Consider the following 18,516-nt stretch of genomic DNA (forward strand, 5'->3'; position numbering starts at 1 on the left):
AAATTAAAACCCACTTAAACTTTATAAACACGTGCATGAAATAACAAAATCATGTATGTAGCAGGCTTATTCTAAAACGAAACACACAAAATATGGCAATTATCAACCATTAAAAAGTTCCCACTTGTACTAAAGTCTTGATGTGACTTTGAAAAAAAATAAACAAAATCCTGAAGAGTTCGTTGTCAAGTGGTGGCTTATCAAGTAGTTTCCATGAACTAAGATGACTCATATACATGGATTGTTCGTTTTAATAATATGTAAACAACAACATAGATTAATGTATGTATAATATATGCTTAGTTTGTGGTGGTGGTGGTGGTTGGTGTTGTTGAAAATCCAAAAGGAACGGCTATACTTTAGAAGCAGCGTTGGATTCTCTTCTTTTTTTAGGGTATTGTTGAACAGTGTTGGAATTGCCATTGGCATTAGCATTGGGCATGGCATGGCCCCTCTAGAGAATAGTTCCACGCGTTGAGAGAGAATTCGGAATTCAGAATAAAACTAAAGTGGCGGTGATAACTGTCAGTCTAAGGTTTTATTTCATGTCAATTAGATTTTTTATTGATTATATAAAAAGAATTTTATTCATTAATATTTAATTAAATAATATTATATTAATAAAAATAATTATTTTTTATATTATAAAAAAACGAATATAATACTATATTGCATCAAAATTAAATCTATGTCTTTTATTTAACTTAATAAATATTTATATTTAATGGTTATAACGTGAATTTTAGCCATATATTTTTTTTAAATATGCGAAATATTGATCTTGTCATGTTAAAAACTAGTGAAAGTGAGATTAGGATACATTCTTATCGAATCCAGGGCCACCCCGCCAGCACGGTTGCCAATCAGGATTCCGCTTATCTGCCACTTTGCCCATACATGCCATGTCAGTATCCAGATATTTTTATTAGATAATTTTTTTAAAAAAAATTAATGATATAACTTATATTTTAATGTCTTTCATTTTTCTATAAATTCATATAAAGATATGATGAAAAAAAAACTAATTGAAAAGTAATATTATGTCCAAAGATTAGATTGATCATATAGTTAGTTATAAGTGATGGAAATGGATAAATACTTGCAAAGATATGAGACTCAAATCTGTGACATAAGTATATAAAGATTATCTCATTTGAATTATAAGGAGACAATGGACTATTTGTACAATGTGTATAATGGGTTATTGAGTTACAAAATGAACATCTCCCATACTATCTAGAATAATCATCCGAGTACTAGCGATAATAAACATCTTCCCAAAAATTTAAACTGATTTTAGGATTCACCAAAACTCAAACTTTTGACCTTTTGAATTTAGCGCTTTAATACCATGCATGATACCACTCATCCCAAAAGTTTCAACTGATGGGAAAAGATAACACTAATGATTATATCTCTAATACTCTCTAAACTTTTATTGTATCCATTGTATAAATATTCCATTGGCTCCTCGTACTTTCCCTAATTAGATATATGTTCAAAGCATTCCATTTTGTTTAAAGTTCACCGACGTTACTCCTTAAAATTAACCACAAAGCCTAGTTCCGATGGGTATTTTTACTAACAGGTAACTAAATGGCCGAGAATATTGTTATTTCTATTTTTATAACATTGTTCTACAATTTACACGTAATTTTTTTCTTTGTATATTTATATAAATTTGTGGGAATACAAATAACATTATTAAAATATGAGTGACAATATTCAGGAATTTGATATGCAGGAATTTTCATATCTTTTTCTTTTCCCGTAGATGTTAAGATATTTGCTACTTTTGTTTTAGTCTTTTAGAGAAGAAAAGGGTTAGAAGAAGAAGAAAAAATAATGGTATGTAATTTACATTTTATATTAACCAGTTTTTTTCCGGTAGAGTTTGAAAGCGAATACTAGAAGGATAAAGTTTTTATTTCACCACCCACTCGTTCTTTCATCTGTATTTTCACTCTTCCATCCAGAAAGTAGAGAAATTAAATAATTCACTGATTCCACAGACTGAAAATAAAAAATAAAAATGAAGAAAAGGGAGTTCAGCTTAGAACTTAAATGCTTAAAATCCATTGCTTTCTAGTTCTGGAAACATGTTTCAAGTTAAAGAATGTGGGGGTAAGAGGTTTATGTCATGTTTATTTTATTATTTTTTTAATAGAAAAAAGAGCAATGAACTAGAAGTTCAAGTAGTGTTCATCTGTGCTTACAGTTTGATTAGATACTTATGAAGAATAAAGATAGAGAGATGTGGAGGAGGCAAATATATTTTTAAGGTTTATGCTGCTAGATCCGTTTCTTACCCTCTTGCATATAAAATTCCAGTTTAGAGGTCCAAGGGACTTTGATTCCACTGTAGCACTTTTTAGAAACCTATATTTTTATATATGACTTGTCCATTCTCACCAAAGTCTGCTCGCCGCATCCTTTTTCTTTCACTATAATTTCTTCTCATTTTAATCTCAACAAATATACCTCGTTTTAAATACAAATTATTATATTAGTCTAAAAATTTTCTAATTAAACTAAAGTAAGTAAAGCAACAAGATTAGCTTATTATCTTTCTAATCAATGGCATATGGGCTACATGTCAAAGAATTTAACTGCATATATAATATAACTTCAACTCATGTTACCCTGATATAGAGACATTGCATCAGTTTTAAACACACTTAAATCATCTTAATAGACTTATCAGTAATTAAAGAAGTGTCGATATTGCCATATTGGATACGAATCTTGGAATGGCATTTCAATTATTGTAATAAAGCGATTGGAGGAGGGAAATAAAAAAAAAGAAATAGATGTTGCATGAGATAGATAGGCATCTATTCTCCATATGTACATGTTTTTTATTTCTTCTTTTTTAACTGTGTAACTCCACAGACACCATTGCATAACTGCATAAGCCTAACCAGTGAAGGCTTATTTGCACATATAGAGCAATGCATTTAATCAGAAATATTTTCTTCTTTGAAACAGTTACTAAACGAGACGTTATGCATGGATCCGATAAAATGCCGGGTCGGATACTCATGTTGTGGGGTTGGTTTAAGGGATGTTTGGATTCTAGACCACATAGCAGCTACCCCTCATAAGCCTTGCTTCCCTTGGATATGTTCCTCTCAATAATGCATAGGAATCACGTAAAGATATTGGCCAAAAGACTATATGGAAAAAAACGTGTGCATACATGCACTATTGTTTACCAACTTTACAAGCCTCGCCTACTCTCTCTTAGATTAACCACAGAATTAGTAGTAAAAGATTGCAGTAATTTCTACTTTTGGAATCTCATATCAAGAAAACCACTTATGGATTACCAGGGAACTAAAAGGGACATTCATGTTCCCCACAATAGGTCTTACAACCAGTATATAAAGCCTCACAACACAAGCAACCAAACTCACCATCTTCACCAGCAACCTGTTTTAAAACTAGTAATCTAGCAGCAACAAATTTTGTTCATAACTCTTCATATAAGGTATATTTCTTGTTTCTATGTTTGTCAATCATCACTCTTTCCTTGTAAATGCAGAGTCATTGATCATTCATCTTAAAATTAGGGAACTTATTGAAACTACTATAATGATAGAACTTCTATGCTATGTTGAAAGAGTATGCTATCACTCAACACTGTAGCTACTTAATTATGCAACTAACTTCTATGCACTTTACATGCCTTTTGAATTTTAATAGAGGTTAGGAGCAAAAAGTGAAGGATTATTATTATTATTTCCTAGTGGCATGTAACATAACTCTAGGCAACATGCACAAGGAGTCAAGTAATATAACTCTTAGCTTGCTGCTCTGAGATTTTATGAACCCTAAATTTCTTGTCATTTGCCACTACAGAGTTACATATCAAACAGGGAAAATGAGCTGGTCAGGAGGAGATTGGATGTGTGGTGCTTGCCAACACATAAATTTCAAGAAGAGGGAGGCATGCCAAAATTGTGGATATCCCAAGTTTGGAGGCCCTGACCCTTCAACTTATAGATATCACAGGACGGAAGCATTGGCCGGAGACTGGTTTTGCACCGGTATGAACTGTGGAGCTCACAACTATGCCAGCCGATCAAACTGCTATAGATGTGGTGCATTCAAAGATGATTATTCTTCTGGATATGGAGGGAACATGGCAGGCTCTGTAGGCTATGGATCTGACTGCAGTTTCCCACCGGGATGGAAGAGCGGTGACTGGCTTTGTCCTAGGTCAGTTCACATTATCTTTATATATATTTGGAGTATTGAAAATAGTATCTCTTCTGTTGGTGTTAATGTGAAATAATTTAATAAAGAAGCTGCATTCAGTTGCAACTTTCAACTTAAATGACCTACTATATAACACATAAATGTCCTACTATCATAAAAGCTGAACAATGTGATTGAATAAGAAGTAAACTGATATACACAAAAAAGCTACAATGCAGCATTGTCTTGTACTGAAGGCAGAATCTATTTTCTTTACTCAGCACTTGCACATTGATATATAAATCGCTGAGATAGTTAATAAAGACCATGCAAACAAGAATCGAAAATTCTTAGATGATTTTTTCTTTTTACCAAGGTACAGTATCTCATCTTTATTTTCTTTATCCTATTGCAACAGAATTGGCTGTGGAGTGCATAATTATGCTAGCAGGACAGAATGCTTTAAGTGCAAAATGCCAAGGAATTTTGGTGAGAAGAGTTTAGTGTTCTAGACAAAAAGCATTATCCAAATGTATCTTAAGATAAACTCTCACTCTCAGTTCCATGATACATATATTGCTTCTATTACAGGTGGTGCAGACTAAAGGAATTTCGGTACATCTGTGATATCATTGATTTCCCTTAACATCTTCCTTCTCCAAACAACATTCCATCTTCCTTTCCCTATGTTGAGCTCTAGACTAGTCATGGATGAAGGCCCTCTGTTAGAATCAAAGCAATGTTCTTTCATTTAGAAGAATTTCTAGATGTAATTGTTTCTTGCTACATGTACTGACAAGAAGGTTATGAAATCCTTGTATTTTCACTTTTCCTTACTGAGGTAATTAAGATTTACGGTCTACAACCCATTTCCTAAAAAACACTTCTATTTAGCTTCATTATTTTGAATGCAAGACAAGCACCATGAGAGAGAGAAAGAGATAGAGAGATCATTTAAGCACTAGTCATGAGTTGCCTCTACTGGTCCAAAGAAGGTTTTGCATGGCTATAGAGCAGGCCGATAATTTAAACACTAGTTATGCAGAGAAATAGATTCAGCAACACTCTCCAAATTAGAAGGTATACTAAAATGAGTTCACAGTCAAGGGAAATATGCACACAATTTACTACGAAATCCAGCTTAATCTCTTACCACTATTAAGCATATATAATCTGAGCAAGAAAATGAGAAAACATGAACTTGATGCACTATGTAAAAGTAGAGATGCTTCAAACAAATTCCAGACTTGTCACTTATATTTTTGTTGCTAATTAATCTGTTTCTGGGCCATGAATACTGTCCTGATTCCTTGTTATGCCCCAAAATTGGGAAGGAATTCGAAATTTCAAATCAAGCATTGAGCTTCATTATCATTTTGTGATCTTCCTTCATTGACTTAATAGCAACTTTGGAATGTGGAAGTTGAGTCAAAAAGAATATATATGTTCTCTCTTTCTCGGTGTGCCCTATCACTTAGCTTTCAAAATATTCTTGGCTTTCTTTAAGCTAGCTTTCTGTTTATATGCTTTGAAGATGTTAAGAAAGGACCCCACTTCTGGTGAACTAGTTCCCCCAGCATAATGCAGGGGATCCAAAGTGCTGGACCAGTAGTCTGCATATGTTGGATGCCTTTGTTTCCTCTCATTATATAGTTTATCTATTATTGGTATCTTCATACATGGAAAATAACTGGATTAAGAAAAAAAATGTAATGTTTAACCTTATATAAATATTAGAAGATGCAACATGATGAAGGGAAAGAAAAGAATTATATTAAACTTTAGGAAGAAAATAATACTTTTGAAGAGGCATCTATAATCTGCAAATCTACATTCGATGGCTAGTGTCCGACACTCTGTTATTATTTTAGAGATAGTGGCTATGTTTTTATCCATTGCAAGACTATAATAAGAATGCAAAGAAAGAGAAAAGAGAAGGAGGAAAAAAAAAAGAAAAGGAGGGGGAGGGGGGGGGGGGGGGGCAGAGAAGGAACAATGGGACAGGAATATAACAAAAGATAACTAAGATAGGAGTAATCATGCACCCAAACCTTGTGTTCAAGTAGCTGCACTTTAACTATGCACTCATTTTCTCTCATTGTTCCATAGTGAAATGAATTTGTAACTACTGTTCAAAATTGTCACTACTACTGACTTTCACCCCATGATAATGTGCATCAAATGATCAACCTCGATGATCATCAGTTAATTACGCAAAGGTAAAAAGGAATGAACAATTTAAGTGAGAAAAGAGGAGTAGCTATTGTCTCCAAGCACATATTCAATTTACCATGAGGAATTATTGATATTAAAATAGACAAGTACAGTAAATGATAGATTATGCAGACATGTGCAACAAATCATTTGTCTGGCTTTTCTAACAGGAATTCATTCTAGACTTCCCCAGAAGCATGATCTTAAAAACTTCCCTTCATTAAAATCCAAACAACAGGCTGAGTAATCTTGGAAAGAGTGAGAATGGCTTATGCAAATGCAAGAATGATTCTCCCAGCAACCTAATTAACCAGGGTTTAAGGCTGTGATCCCCCCAAGTTTGAACATAGGCAATGCAATATACTAATTTCATTACAAATAAAAGAGAAATGATATTTTTCCCATATTTGGTACACCACTAAATGTACACTTTTTTTTCTTGTTATAACAAACTTTTCATCTAAATCTTTTTCTAACTTATCATGAAACCACTCATCCCAAAAATTTAAGTCGATAGAAAAAAATAACATAAATAATTATATCTCTAACACTCCCCTCAAACAAGAATCTCTTTTGGATTTGCTTAATTTTTTATAGGCTTTCTTTTTTCTTTTTATTTACCTTATGCTATTTTTTTTACTTTCATTTTTTTACTTTTAGAGTTCACTAAGAATTAAACTCTAATCCTTTTGGACCTAGACCTATAATACCATATCATAAAACCACTCTCTCAAAAGCTTAACCTGAGAAGAATACAACATGAATAATTATATCTCTAATATAATTTTTTGTCGATCACTTTAATATTAATGGAGAAGTGGTGCACATAAGGTGTACATATAAAGTGGGGCATATACCATTACTCCACATTTTAGCAAACATAACAACTGCTTTAAAAACATTGTTAATGTGGAAGCAAGGCTCAGCACATGATAATCAATAACAGGCCAGGATCATTACTTGTAATAAGTAGCAACTGAAATTTGAGCACATAACATAAATATGAGTTGTAGCCGAGAAAGATTGCAGAGAGAACAGATATTTTTCACATGGAAATTGGAAAGGAAGAAGAAAGGCATAGAAAGAGATGTTACTTACCTTGGTTGGTTCAACACTCAACAAGTGACACTCCTATGAAATGAAAGTTGAAGTTATTGGATAGCGATCTTTTATATCATCTTGCCATATCCTGTGGGCCTTAGCAGCGGACACGTGTTTTTTAAATCTATATTTATATTCAAGCTATAACGCTTTTCATTTTTTTTTAATTACGATTTAACTAATACAGAATTTTAGAACGCATAACAAAATTACTATTGATAAAAATTATTTTTTAATATGTACAAATAAATACATTAAAAATTTAAATTTTTATTTTTTCGACACAAATTTTTTAATTTATACTCATAACATGTGATTTTAAAATATAAAATAACTAAATTTTTTAATTATTTTTATAATAAATTTGTATTATTTTATATATATTAGGAAAATAAATATAAGAATTAAATAAGATAAACAAATTTTTTTAACTGTTTTCAATTAAATCCTATTGCATATCTTTTTCCTTCGTTGTTTTTTCTTATTTTGCAATTTTTTTTTTATGTTTCTTCTTCTCCTTTACCTTCTTTTTGTTTCAACAGCAGCTCTTCTACAATTTGTTTTTCTTCTTATTTCTTTTAAGCCAGTTGGATGTAGAGAAATTTTTTGAATAATTACTCAAATGCACAAAGATTTTAAAAATAGGTATTTTAGTTTTTTAGAAAAAGTAATACACAAAAATATTTTGAAAGTTTTATTTTAATAGATAAATTAGTTTTTGATTCATTTCTTGACAAAATAATTTTTTAAATCAGTCTCCAAAAATTTTAAAAACAAATATTTTAGTTTTCAAAAAAAATTAATACTCACCAATTCCTAATGTTTTTTTTTATTAGACATAATAGTCTCTCGTCTATTTTTCTATATGACTCACTAAATTCTTTAAGTATTTATTAGAAAAAGAATATTAGTGGATATTATAATCAAATTAACTTTTAAAATTAAGTTAAACATATTTGATTTCTAATATGGTATTTATTATGATGTAGAAATTCAATTAATTTTTTGAATTAATTAATAATTTGGTGATCAATTTGAAATTCAAGTGAAAATAGAAGAATAACTTTGATTATATTTAATTCCTAACTATCATGCTAAACTAAGTTATATTAAATACAAAAAATATCAAATAGTTTTAACCTTAAATTTTTGTAGAATAATCTCAATAACTTTATTGAACAACACTATTATTATTATTGAGTGACAATATATATATACTTTTTTACATTTTTTATGCAAAAACTCTTTTTATATTATAAATGCATACATAATAATCTAATGAAATGAAACGTACAAATAAAAAAAACATAAAACTAAACAAGTCACAATAATATGCTTTTAATTTAAGAGAATGTGAGACTTAGTACATCTCTTTTTGTTGAATTTGAAATTGTGTATGTAGTGAGGATGGTTCATAATATATTTTTTTTAATATCATATTAAAAATCAAATAGGTTTAACTTAATCTTAAAAGTTAATTTGATTATAATATCTACTAATATATTTTTTTCCTAATAAATACTTGAAGAATTTAGTGTGTGTTTGGATTACAGTTTGCAAACGGGAGTTTGCATAAAAGTGATTTTGTAAACTTGATTTTGATGAGAAGTAAGTTTGTGTTAACGTGATTTATGTTTGGGAATCTTTATATCAAAATGGATTATAGTAAAATAAATGTTGTTTAGATTATATTACTCAAAATCACTTGTAGATAAAAAATTACTAAAAGAGACATCAATTAAAATAATTTTTTATATTATTCTATTATTTTACTTTAGATATTTGAATAGATCTTATTAATACATTTTATAATAAAGTTAATATTTACTTACTAAATTAAAGTAACATATAAAAATTGACAAAATATATTTTAATACATAAAAACACTAATAAATATTAAATTAAAAAATAAAATACTAATGAAATACATAAAAAATAATATCTTATACAAAATTAGTATATAAGAACACTATTATTTTTACTGCATATGATTAATAATTTGATCCCTAATTGAGTCTCGAACACGGTCCATTTTCGCAGAAGAGTTAATAGTTAGAGTTTGATCTGAGCTTTCACCAACATAACTATTATCTTCTCCATCAACAATGTTTGCATGTGTCATATTGATTAAACTCAGTATCTGTTTCAGAATGTTTTCTAATAAAATTATGAATAGTCATTGTTGCACACACTATCTGCACTTGAGTTTCAATTTTGAACTTGGGCATGTGTCGCAAGATAACAAATTTATTTTTCCACACTCCAAAAGTCCTTTCTATTGTGCATTTTAAGCTTGAGTGATAATAATTAAATACTTCATTATGATTTGTAAATCTAGAAGAACGTCTAAAATCTGCAAGATGATAGCGCTCACATTTATATGGACCAATATATCCTTTCGGTGTTGGATAACCGGCATCTACCAAATAATATTTACCTAATGAGGAATAAAATTAGTTACATGATAACCAAGTAAGTATAGCTTATTTGTAAGAAAATGATAAAAATTAACCTAGAGGAGGATGCGAAAAATTCATGGTAGGAATTATAATAGCATTATCAAATACACGAGTATCATGCGCAGTGCCTTCCCATCCAGGTAAAGCAAAAATAAAGCACATGTCCCAATCACATATAGCCATTATATTTTGTGTTGGATATCCTTTTCTTCTAATAAATTTGGGTTGATCACTGGGATATGAGTACCATCAATATAGTTGGTCATTTTTTATTTTGCTATGAACATTCTGAAACTTAGAATCCGATGGCTTAATATATTTAATAGATAATCTCAAGCAAGCAACCAATACCTCATGAAAATGTCTATTTACTGTCTCTCTAGAATGTTGAAACCTTTCTTCTATCATCCTATTACCCACTCCATGACCAATCGTATTTAAGAACATTGCAACCATTTTCTGAACTCCCATTTGTCTTGTACATTTTAATCCTTGTTCAACTAATTCATCACAAAATTGAAAAAAACATGTTTTTCCATCCGAAACATTTCATAACAACGAATGCCATGGCCACATAAAATTTTTTGTACCCATAAATAACTTGTTTGTTTACTAGTTCTGCATAGTTTTTTGCACAGATAATTGACTATATATTGACCAATTAATGCAGAAATATTTTCAATTTCATCCGTTTCTTCTTTTATAATGGAAAGTAATTTTAATTCTTCATGTTGTTCTTTTTCATACTCTTCAAACAAGTACTCCATGTTCATTCCAAATTAATTAACAAAAATTAAGTCCTACATAAAAATATAAATAAATTCTTATCAATACCAAGCTAAGAAATAAATTATATATAATAAGAACAATAATTAAGTACCACAAACATTATATTATAAAATGATAAATAAGCAACCCATAAAATTTTGCATGAAAATCACAAAAAAAAAAAAAAAAAAAAAATTTGCATGAATGGTAATGGATTATATGCTGCATGTTTGAGCCAATCTAACAATCTTTGCTCATATCTTTTTAAGGATACAAACATTTCTCTAGTAGGTTTAAATATCATTAGTTGACAACATCGACCATGAAAATCGGGATCACTAGTGATCATTTCTATCTTTTGAATCTCAGCCATTACTTCCCCAATAGATGCACCGGGTACTAGAAATGTGGACACAATAGTTGAGCATGATTCAGATGCAAAGGCAATTCTACTTATTGCATCTGCAATTTGTTTTGAGGCAGGGACTTTAAAATTTTTCTTCTTTTTTGTTGTTTCACAAACCACATCTCTCTTTCTTTTTTTCGTACTCTTTTGACTATTATTTTCTTGAGAAGAGCTCAGATTTATATGTTGGAATTCAGAACTAACTCCCACACTAGCACCTATACCTTCTTCACTATCTCCAGAACCTTCTTCTATGTCAACATGACCTTCCTCAAAGTATGGTCGATATCCATCATCATTTTCTTCTATGCCACTAGGTAACATCCCAGATGAGGGAACACAAGCAAATTTGCCATCGGTCATAACATCTTTAAATAATATAGTTAACTCATCCTTAAAAGGAAGCCCTTTATTTCTGAATTTTCCATATAAGGGATTTTTCTGCATGTGTACAACTAATCAACACGAGACTTATTACCAAAATTAAAGTTAAAATTTTTGCTTTAATAATAAGTTACTAGTACCAATTGTTTTCTCTCCCACCATTCATTTGGTGCATCAACGATATGTTTAGTATAATCCCATCCTAAACCTGTTTTTTTGCCAAAAAGCTTGTACCATGCTGATCATTCCTTCCTAAGATTGTCCCACTTATTTTTTAATTGAATCTTATCATATTGTTTTCCAGTTTTTTCATTAAATTGAGACAAAACATCCTTCCAACTTTTTTTTTTGTAAGAGAGGTTCTATTACGTTGCTGTTTAGCAACTTGATCTAAACATGCTTGAATAAATTATTTAGTAGTCTCCATGTCCTATGCTGCTTTTGTCTTTAGAGATTCATTGTTACTCATTATTCTATTAAAAAAAATATAAATTATATATATATATATATATATATATATATATATATATATATATATATATATATATATATATAAGTGATGAGTTTGGAAAACTCTAAGTTAATATTAGTGATAACTAAACATTATTAATATAATTATTTACAAAATTATTAATTTGATCTCAATTTATACTTGTTTAATTAATAATTTTGTTGGTGCAGATTTTGCTATTGGGCTGAAAAAATAGCAAGCCCAAGATGATGGAAGTGAATCAGCCTTGGTTATAAAAATTGCTAAATGTTGTGGCTAAAGCAATTTTTGATTATTGGGTCAGATTGATTTAAGCAAGCCCAAATTAAAATTAACAATCAGCCTTATGCAAAATTGTAATACAAAAGTTGGCTGAATTATTTAGTTGGGCCTGAATACAATTATTACTATGAGCCCAAATTGTTTTGCTTGCTTGGTTCGAAACCAATTGAGAGAGAAAGCAAATGTTTTTGCTTCATGCTTCCAACGGATTCCATTTCTATCATGTGGTGGATTTCAAAATTTTCTTTACTTGAGTTAATTACCTTGGAAACATGAAAGAGAAAATATCAAAGTGATTTGATGGCAATTAAGTATAGCTTACACGCTACTACACAAAGCATGGAGAGTTGCGCCTAATTAATTTATCTAACACTCATAGATTTGTTTTTTTCTTTCTTCTCTCTCTACTCTTTCTTCTTCTTTTGGTCATATCACAGAGGAAACTATGGAAGCTAAGCCTAGCCACCGAAAAGAAGGTGAAACAAGTAACAAGACCATCACAATGATGGCAAGAAAAAGAAAACAAAAAGTATGCTGTGGCTGAGATTCTCATCACTTATGATAAGATTTGGTGAAGAGATCTTGTCTTCTTCATACCAAAAATGGAAGAAGAAGATTTCGGTCAGTAGAGGAAGATCCTTGGAGGGATGGCTTGTCTCTGATTTTGCTCAACCACCACAAGAGGTAGCTACAGTGGCTACGTGATGGAGGAGGCAGAAGTTGGAGCAGATGAAGCTATCATCATCATAACTCATCAAGGGCTAGGAATCCGTCTTGGAGAGCAAGGCAAGATGGAGGACTCAAATTGATGAAGATTGGTGACCAAGGAAGGACTAGAGGTAATTGCATGTTGGGTTTTACATTTGGTTATCTCTCCTCTCTCTCTGGCCGAACCGGTTTTCATGAAGAAGAATAAGTTTAGCTTGGTTTATTTGAGTTTCAACCGTGGAGGCTTCCCCCTATAAGTAAGGGAGAACAGCCAAGGCTTGAAGTAAGGAGTTGAGAGTGTAAGGCACAGAGTTCTCATAGCTACCTAAGCTAACAGAAGTTCTTCTCCTTCAATGTTCTTCATTTTGTATTTTTCTGTTTAATTTTGTCTGTCTTGAGTCTCATGGAAAAAGACAAACAGTGAGGTTTGTATGAAAAAGCCATAGATGTCCTTAGAGGTCCTTTGTACATCTGTATTGTGTTTCATGATTCTGTGGGAATCTCCTTGCAAGTTGGGTTAGCACTTAGCAGTTGAAAGCTTGGCAGTGACCAAGTCAAGTTCAGGATTGGAGTTTAGATTCTGGACTTGTTCCGAATAGGAAGGGTAGTTCCTAGGGAGAATTGGTGTTTGTAATCAAGAATTATTATAGTGAAATTCCATCATTGTTGTGATGGAGACTGGATGTAGGCTGCCTTGTACTTAGCAGCTGAACCAGGATATATCTTAGTGTAATTCTCTCTCTCTTCTACTCCATTTCTGTTTCTGCTGCCCAGGAGATAAAACTGAAAAATATCTCGTGTCGGGTGACGAGATAAAAAGAAAAAGTCTTGTGGCTGGGTACGAGACAAAAATCATAAAGTCTCCATAAGCTGTTTCAAAGACCAGCAAGTGTTATTAAGTGAAAAAGGGGCTAAGATTCAACCCCCCTTCTCTTAGCCACTGAAAACCATCAATTGGTATCAGAGCTTGGTCTCAAAGAGATCAAGTTTTGCAGCTTGGAAAAAAGATCCAGATGGCAGAGAACAGTGGCTCAACTCTGGTGTCCTATAATCTGACAGAAAGACAGTCAAGCAACAGACCTCCTCTTTTCAATGGAAAAAACTACACCTATTGGAAGGAGAGAATGAAGATTTTTGTGCAAGCAGTAGATTACAGACTATGGAAGATCATCCTTGAGGGTCCTCAGTTTCCAACCACTACAAGTGCTGAAGGAGTAATCTCACTCAAACCAGAAGCCAGCTAGACCGAAGAAGACAGAAAGAAGGTGGAGCTCAATGCCAAGGCTATCAACTTGCTCAACTGTGCTATCAGCTTCGAGGAGTACCGACGGATATCACGATGCACAACGGCAAAGGAAATCTGGGACAAACTTCAAATGATCATGAAGGAACCACCATAGTAAAGAAGACAAGGATAGACATGTTGAACAGAGAATATGAAATGTTCTCAATGAAGGAAGGAGAATCAATAGATGAAATGTTTGAGAGATTCAACATCATCATTGTTGGCTGGATGCTGGGAATTACGTATCCTGATTCTGTGCTTGTGAGGAGAGTCCTAAGATGTCTTACTAAAGAGTGGAAAATAAAAGCCTTAATCATTTCTGAGAGTAGTAGTTTAGATTCCATGACATATGATGACTTGAGAGGAAACCTACTTGCTTTTGAAAACACTTATTTGAAAAAAGATTCAAAAAAGAAAGGAATTGCTTTTACATCTATTACTAACCCCCTAGATGATGAATCCAGTGATAATTCCTCTGAAAATGAATTTGTGTTATTTGCAAAAAAATTCAGGAAAATGGTGAAGTTTAAGGAGAGAAGCAAGGGAAGCAGCTCTAGGAAACAAAGGAAAGATCTCAGCAAGGTGATATCTTACAACTGCAAAGAAACTGGGCACTTCAAGTCAGACTGCCCTAAGTTGAAGAAAGAAGAGAAGCCAAAGAAGGGAAAGAAGAAAGGTCTGATGGCTTCTTGGGAGGACTTGGAAAACGATTCTGAAGATGATGAAGAATTTGAAACCAAGTCTCAACCATGCCTTATGGTAGACCACGTTGAACAAGTAGTCACTTATAACCCTGACACTGAAGCTCTTCATCTTATGATATATCACCTTTCTGAAAAAATTAGATGCTTCTTGCTGGATAATCAAGAACTTGAACAACAAATCACCATTCTTAAAGCAAAAAATGGTTTTCTCAAAGAAAAACTAAGGGAGGCCGAAACTGCTATTGAGCTTGTTGAAGAAAACAAGTAGTTAAAAGCCCAACTTAGGAGCTGTGAAAGTGATCATTCTGTTGTTGCATATGTAAACTGTTTTAAGGAAAATGAAGAGTTGCTTAAAGAGGTCAAAAGGCTTAAAGAAGACTTAGCCAAGTTCACTCAAAGTTCTGAAAATCTGAATCAAATCTTGGCTAGTCAAAAACCTCTTTATGATAAAGCTGGCTTGGGCTTCTATAAATCTTTGAGAAATCTTATTTTGAAAACATTGCCTCATCTTCTAATGATACAAGGTTTCAAAACCCAACAAGTTTTAACAAAACAGCAACTCCAAGATTTTGTAGACTATGTAACCGAAATGGACACTTTCTCATTCAATACTTTTTTGGTGAGAGGATGATTGGTGATAAAGTTTACAAAGTTGTTTTTGATTATAATGGATTAGGACATAAGAGATAGTTTAACGTGAAAGGATCCAAGAAGATTTGGATACCTAAGGTCACTTAAGCTTGTTTTGTAGGTGTGCCTAGCATCCAAACGGAAGGAGAATATGTGGTACATGGACAGTGGATGCTCTAGGCACATGACCGGAAAGACAACCTTCTTCATAAAGCTTGATGAGTATGATGGAGGACTTGTCACTTTCAGTGATGATGGTAAACGAAAGATAGTGACCGTTGGAAAAGTTGGTAAAAGCTTTTCATCTTGTATAAATGATGTTCTTCTTGTAAATGGTTTGAAACATAATTTACTTAGTGTAAGCCAATTGTGTGATCTAGGATTTGAAGTCATTTTTAGAAAGTTTGTATGTTTGGTTGTTTGTAAAAAAACTGGGGATATTTTATTTGAGGCTAAAAGGTGCAATAATGTGTATGGATTGACTCTTGAGTACTTGAAAGAACAAAATGTAACATGTTTTACTTCTCTTGAATCTGAAAAATGGCTATGGCATAGAAAGTTGGGTCATGCTAGCATGTACCAAATTTTTAAGCTAGTCAAGAAAAAGTTGGTTAGAGGAATTCCAGATATCAAATTCGATAAGGATCTTACTTGTGAGGCTTGCCAATTAGGCAAACAAGTAAAATCCTCTTTTAAACCAAAAGATGGAATTTCAACCAAAAGGCCATTAGAAATATTACACATTGATCTTTTTGGTCCAACAAGAACTCAAAATTTAGGAGATAAACACTATGGTCTAGTGGTGGTATATGATTACTCTAGATTTGGTTGGGTACTTTTTTTTGCTCATAAAAATGATGCTTTCCATGCTTTCTCCACCCTTTGTAAAAAAATTCAGAATGAAAAAGATTTAAAAATTGCCCATTTGAGAAGTGATCACGGAAGAGAATTTGAAAACCAAAACTTTGAAAAATTATGTGATGACTTTGGAATTGCTCATAACTTTTCATGCCCTAGAACTCCTCAACAAAATGGGATGGTTGAGAGAAGGAATAGAAGCCTTCAAGAGATGACTAGAGCCATGCTTTGTGATAATGAGATTCTAAAATTTCTATGGGCTGAAGCTGTAAATACAGCTTGTTACATTTTGAATAGGGCCATTATTAGAAAAGGGTTGAAGAAAACTCCTTATGAGCTATGGAAAGGAACCCCTCCAAATCTTAAGTATTTCTATGTTTTTGGATGCAAATGCTTTGTACTTAACAATAAAAAACTTGGCAAATTTGATCCAAAATCCTATGAAGGGATGTTTGTTGGATACTCCACCACTAGCAAGGCCTATAGGATTTATCTCAAAGAACATAGGACCATAGAAGAATCTATACATGTCTCTTTTGTGATTCTAATTCAATTTCCAGTACTGTGATAGAAGATGATACATATTGTGAAGATGTTATCAACAAGAAAACCAGTGAAGAAAATCCCAAGTCTGCTCAAAATGAAGAATCTGCCAGTCCAATTTTGTCTCATCAGATTGGAGTAGACATTTCCATTTTGTCTCCTGAGCCAGCAAGAGAAACTGAAACAGTAAGACCCACAGAAGCTCATCAAAGCTCAACACCACTACGGAAGCCTAGAGAATGGAAGTCCATGAGGGGTTATCCTCATGACTTTATCATTGGTGATCCCTCTCAAGGTGTAACAATAAGATCCTCAACCAAAAGGCAATCCGAACCAAGCAATTTTGCCCTCTTGTCACAAATAGAGCCTAACAATGTAAAACAAGCTCTTGAAGATCCATCATGGGTCAAAGCCATGCAAGAAGAGCTTGCTCAATTCGACAAGAATGAGGTTTGGACACTAGTACCTCATCCGGATGGTAAGAAAGTTACGGGTACTAAGTGGGTGTTCAAAAATAAATTATGTGAGGATGGAAAAGTTGTTCGTAACAAGGCTAGACTAGTGGCCTAAGATTACGATCAAGAAGAGGGTATAGATTTTTATGAGTCTTTTGCTCCGGTAGCTAGAATGGAAGCAATTAGGTTGCTTCTTGCCTATGCTACCCATAAGGGTTTTAAAATGTTTCAAATGGATGTGAAATGTGCTTTTCTTAATGGCTTTATTGATAGAGAAGTGTTTGTGGCACAACCCCCCGATTTTGAAGATAAAGTATTTCCAAACCATGTTTTCAAACTCTCAAAGGCTCTTTATGGCCTTAGACAAGCTCCAAGAGCTTGGTATGAAAGGCTTAGTGCCTTCTTGTTGGAAAATCAATTTCAAAGGGGTACCACCGACACTACTTTATTTATTAAAGCATCTAATGATGATATTCTCCTAGTTCAAGTTTATGTGGATGACATTGTATTTGGATCAGCCAATGAGTCCTTGTTTGAAGAGTTTGGAAAACTCATGACTAGTGAGTTTGAGATGAGTTTAATGGGAGAGCTAACTTTCTTTCTTGGCCTCCAAATTAAACAAACTCCTAGTGGCACTTTCATTCACCAAGAAAAGTATGCAAAAGAACTTATTAAAAAAATTGGCTTAGAAAGTTCCAAACCAATGGGAACACCAATGCATCCGAACACTAAACTTGAAAAGGATGATGATGGTAAAGATGTGGATGAAACACGGTATAGAGGTATGATAGGTTCACTTATATACCTTACCTCCTCTAGACCGGATATTGTTCAAAGTGTGAGTGTATGCTCAAGGTTTCAATCTCACCCAAAAGAATCCCATCTTTCAGCCGTTAAGCGCATCATTAGATACATTAAGGGAACTAGTGATTATGGCTTGTGGTATCCAAAATCTGATGATTTTTGTGCAGTAGAGTTTTGTGATGCAGATTATGCGGGAGATAGGGTGGATAAAAGGAGCACATCCGG

The 18,516-nt window shown here is 32.7% G+C and overlaps 1 protein-coding gene and 1 long non-coding RNA gene across 5 annotated transcripts; one reads left to right on the forward strand and one right to left on the reverse strand.

Annotated features, from left to right (window-relative positions):
- Positions 1–3,167: 3,167 nt before the first annotated feature.
- LOC112785128 (RNA-binding protein involved in heterochromatin assembly dri1) lies at positions 3,168–5,706 on the forward strand. 4 transcript variants are annotated; one of them, XM_025828566.3, is made up of 4 exons: positions 3,168–3,490; positions 3,862–4,221; positions 4,619–4,689; positions 4,792–5,706. In XM_025828566.3, the coding sequence occupies exons 2-4, from the start codon at positions 3,884–3,886 to the stop codon at positions 4,803–4,805; spliced, it is 423 nt and encodes a 140-aa protein (XP_025684351.1). In that variant the 5' UTR covers positions 3,168–3,490; positions 3,862–3,883; the 3' UTR covers positions 4,806–5,706. The 4 variants fall into 4 exon arrangements, with proteins under 4 accessions (XP_025684351.1, XP_029151894.1, XP_029151892.1 ...); XM_029296061.2 differs by having other exon boundaries at positions 3,351–3,490; positions 4,619–4,868; XM_029296060.2 differs by lacking the exon at positions 3,168–3,490 and having other exon boundaries at positions 3,696–4,221.
- LOC140182548 (uncharacterized) lies at positions 3,709–7,555 on the reverse strand. The gene is made up of 2 exons (XR_011878342.1): positions 7,513–7,555; positions 3,709–4,922 (listed from the first exon to the last, which is right to left on the reverse strand). It is a non-coding gene; the product is annotated as an uncharacterized lncRNA (long non-coding RNA).
- Positions 7,556–18,516: the final 10,961 nt, after the last annotated feature.

Source organism: Arachis hypogaea, chromosome 20 (assembly GCF_003086295.3).
Source record: "Arachis hypogaea cultivar Tifrunner chromosome 20, arahy.Tifrunner.gnm2.J5K5, whole genome shotgun sequence".
Lineage (NCBI taxonomy): Eukaryota > Viridiplantae > Streptophyta > Magnoliopsida > Fabales > Fabaceae > Arachis > Arachis hypogaea.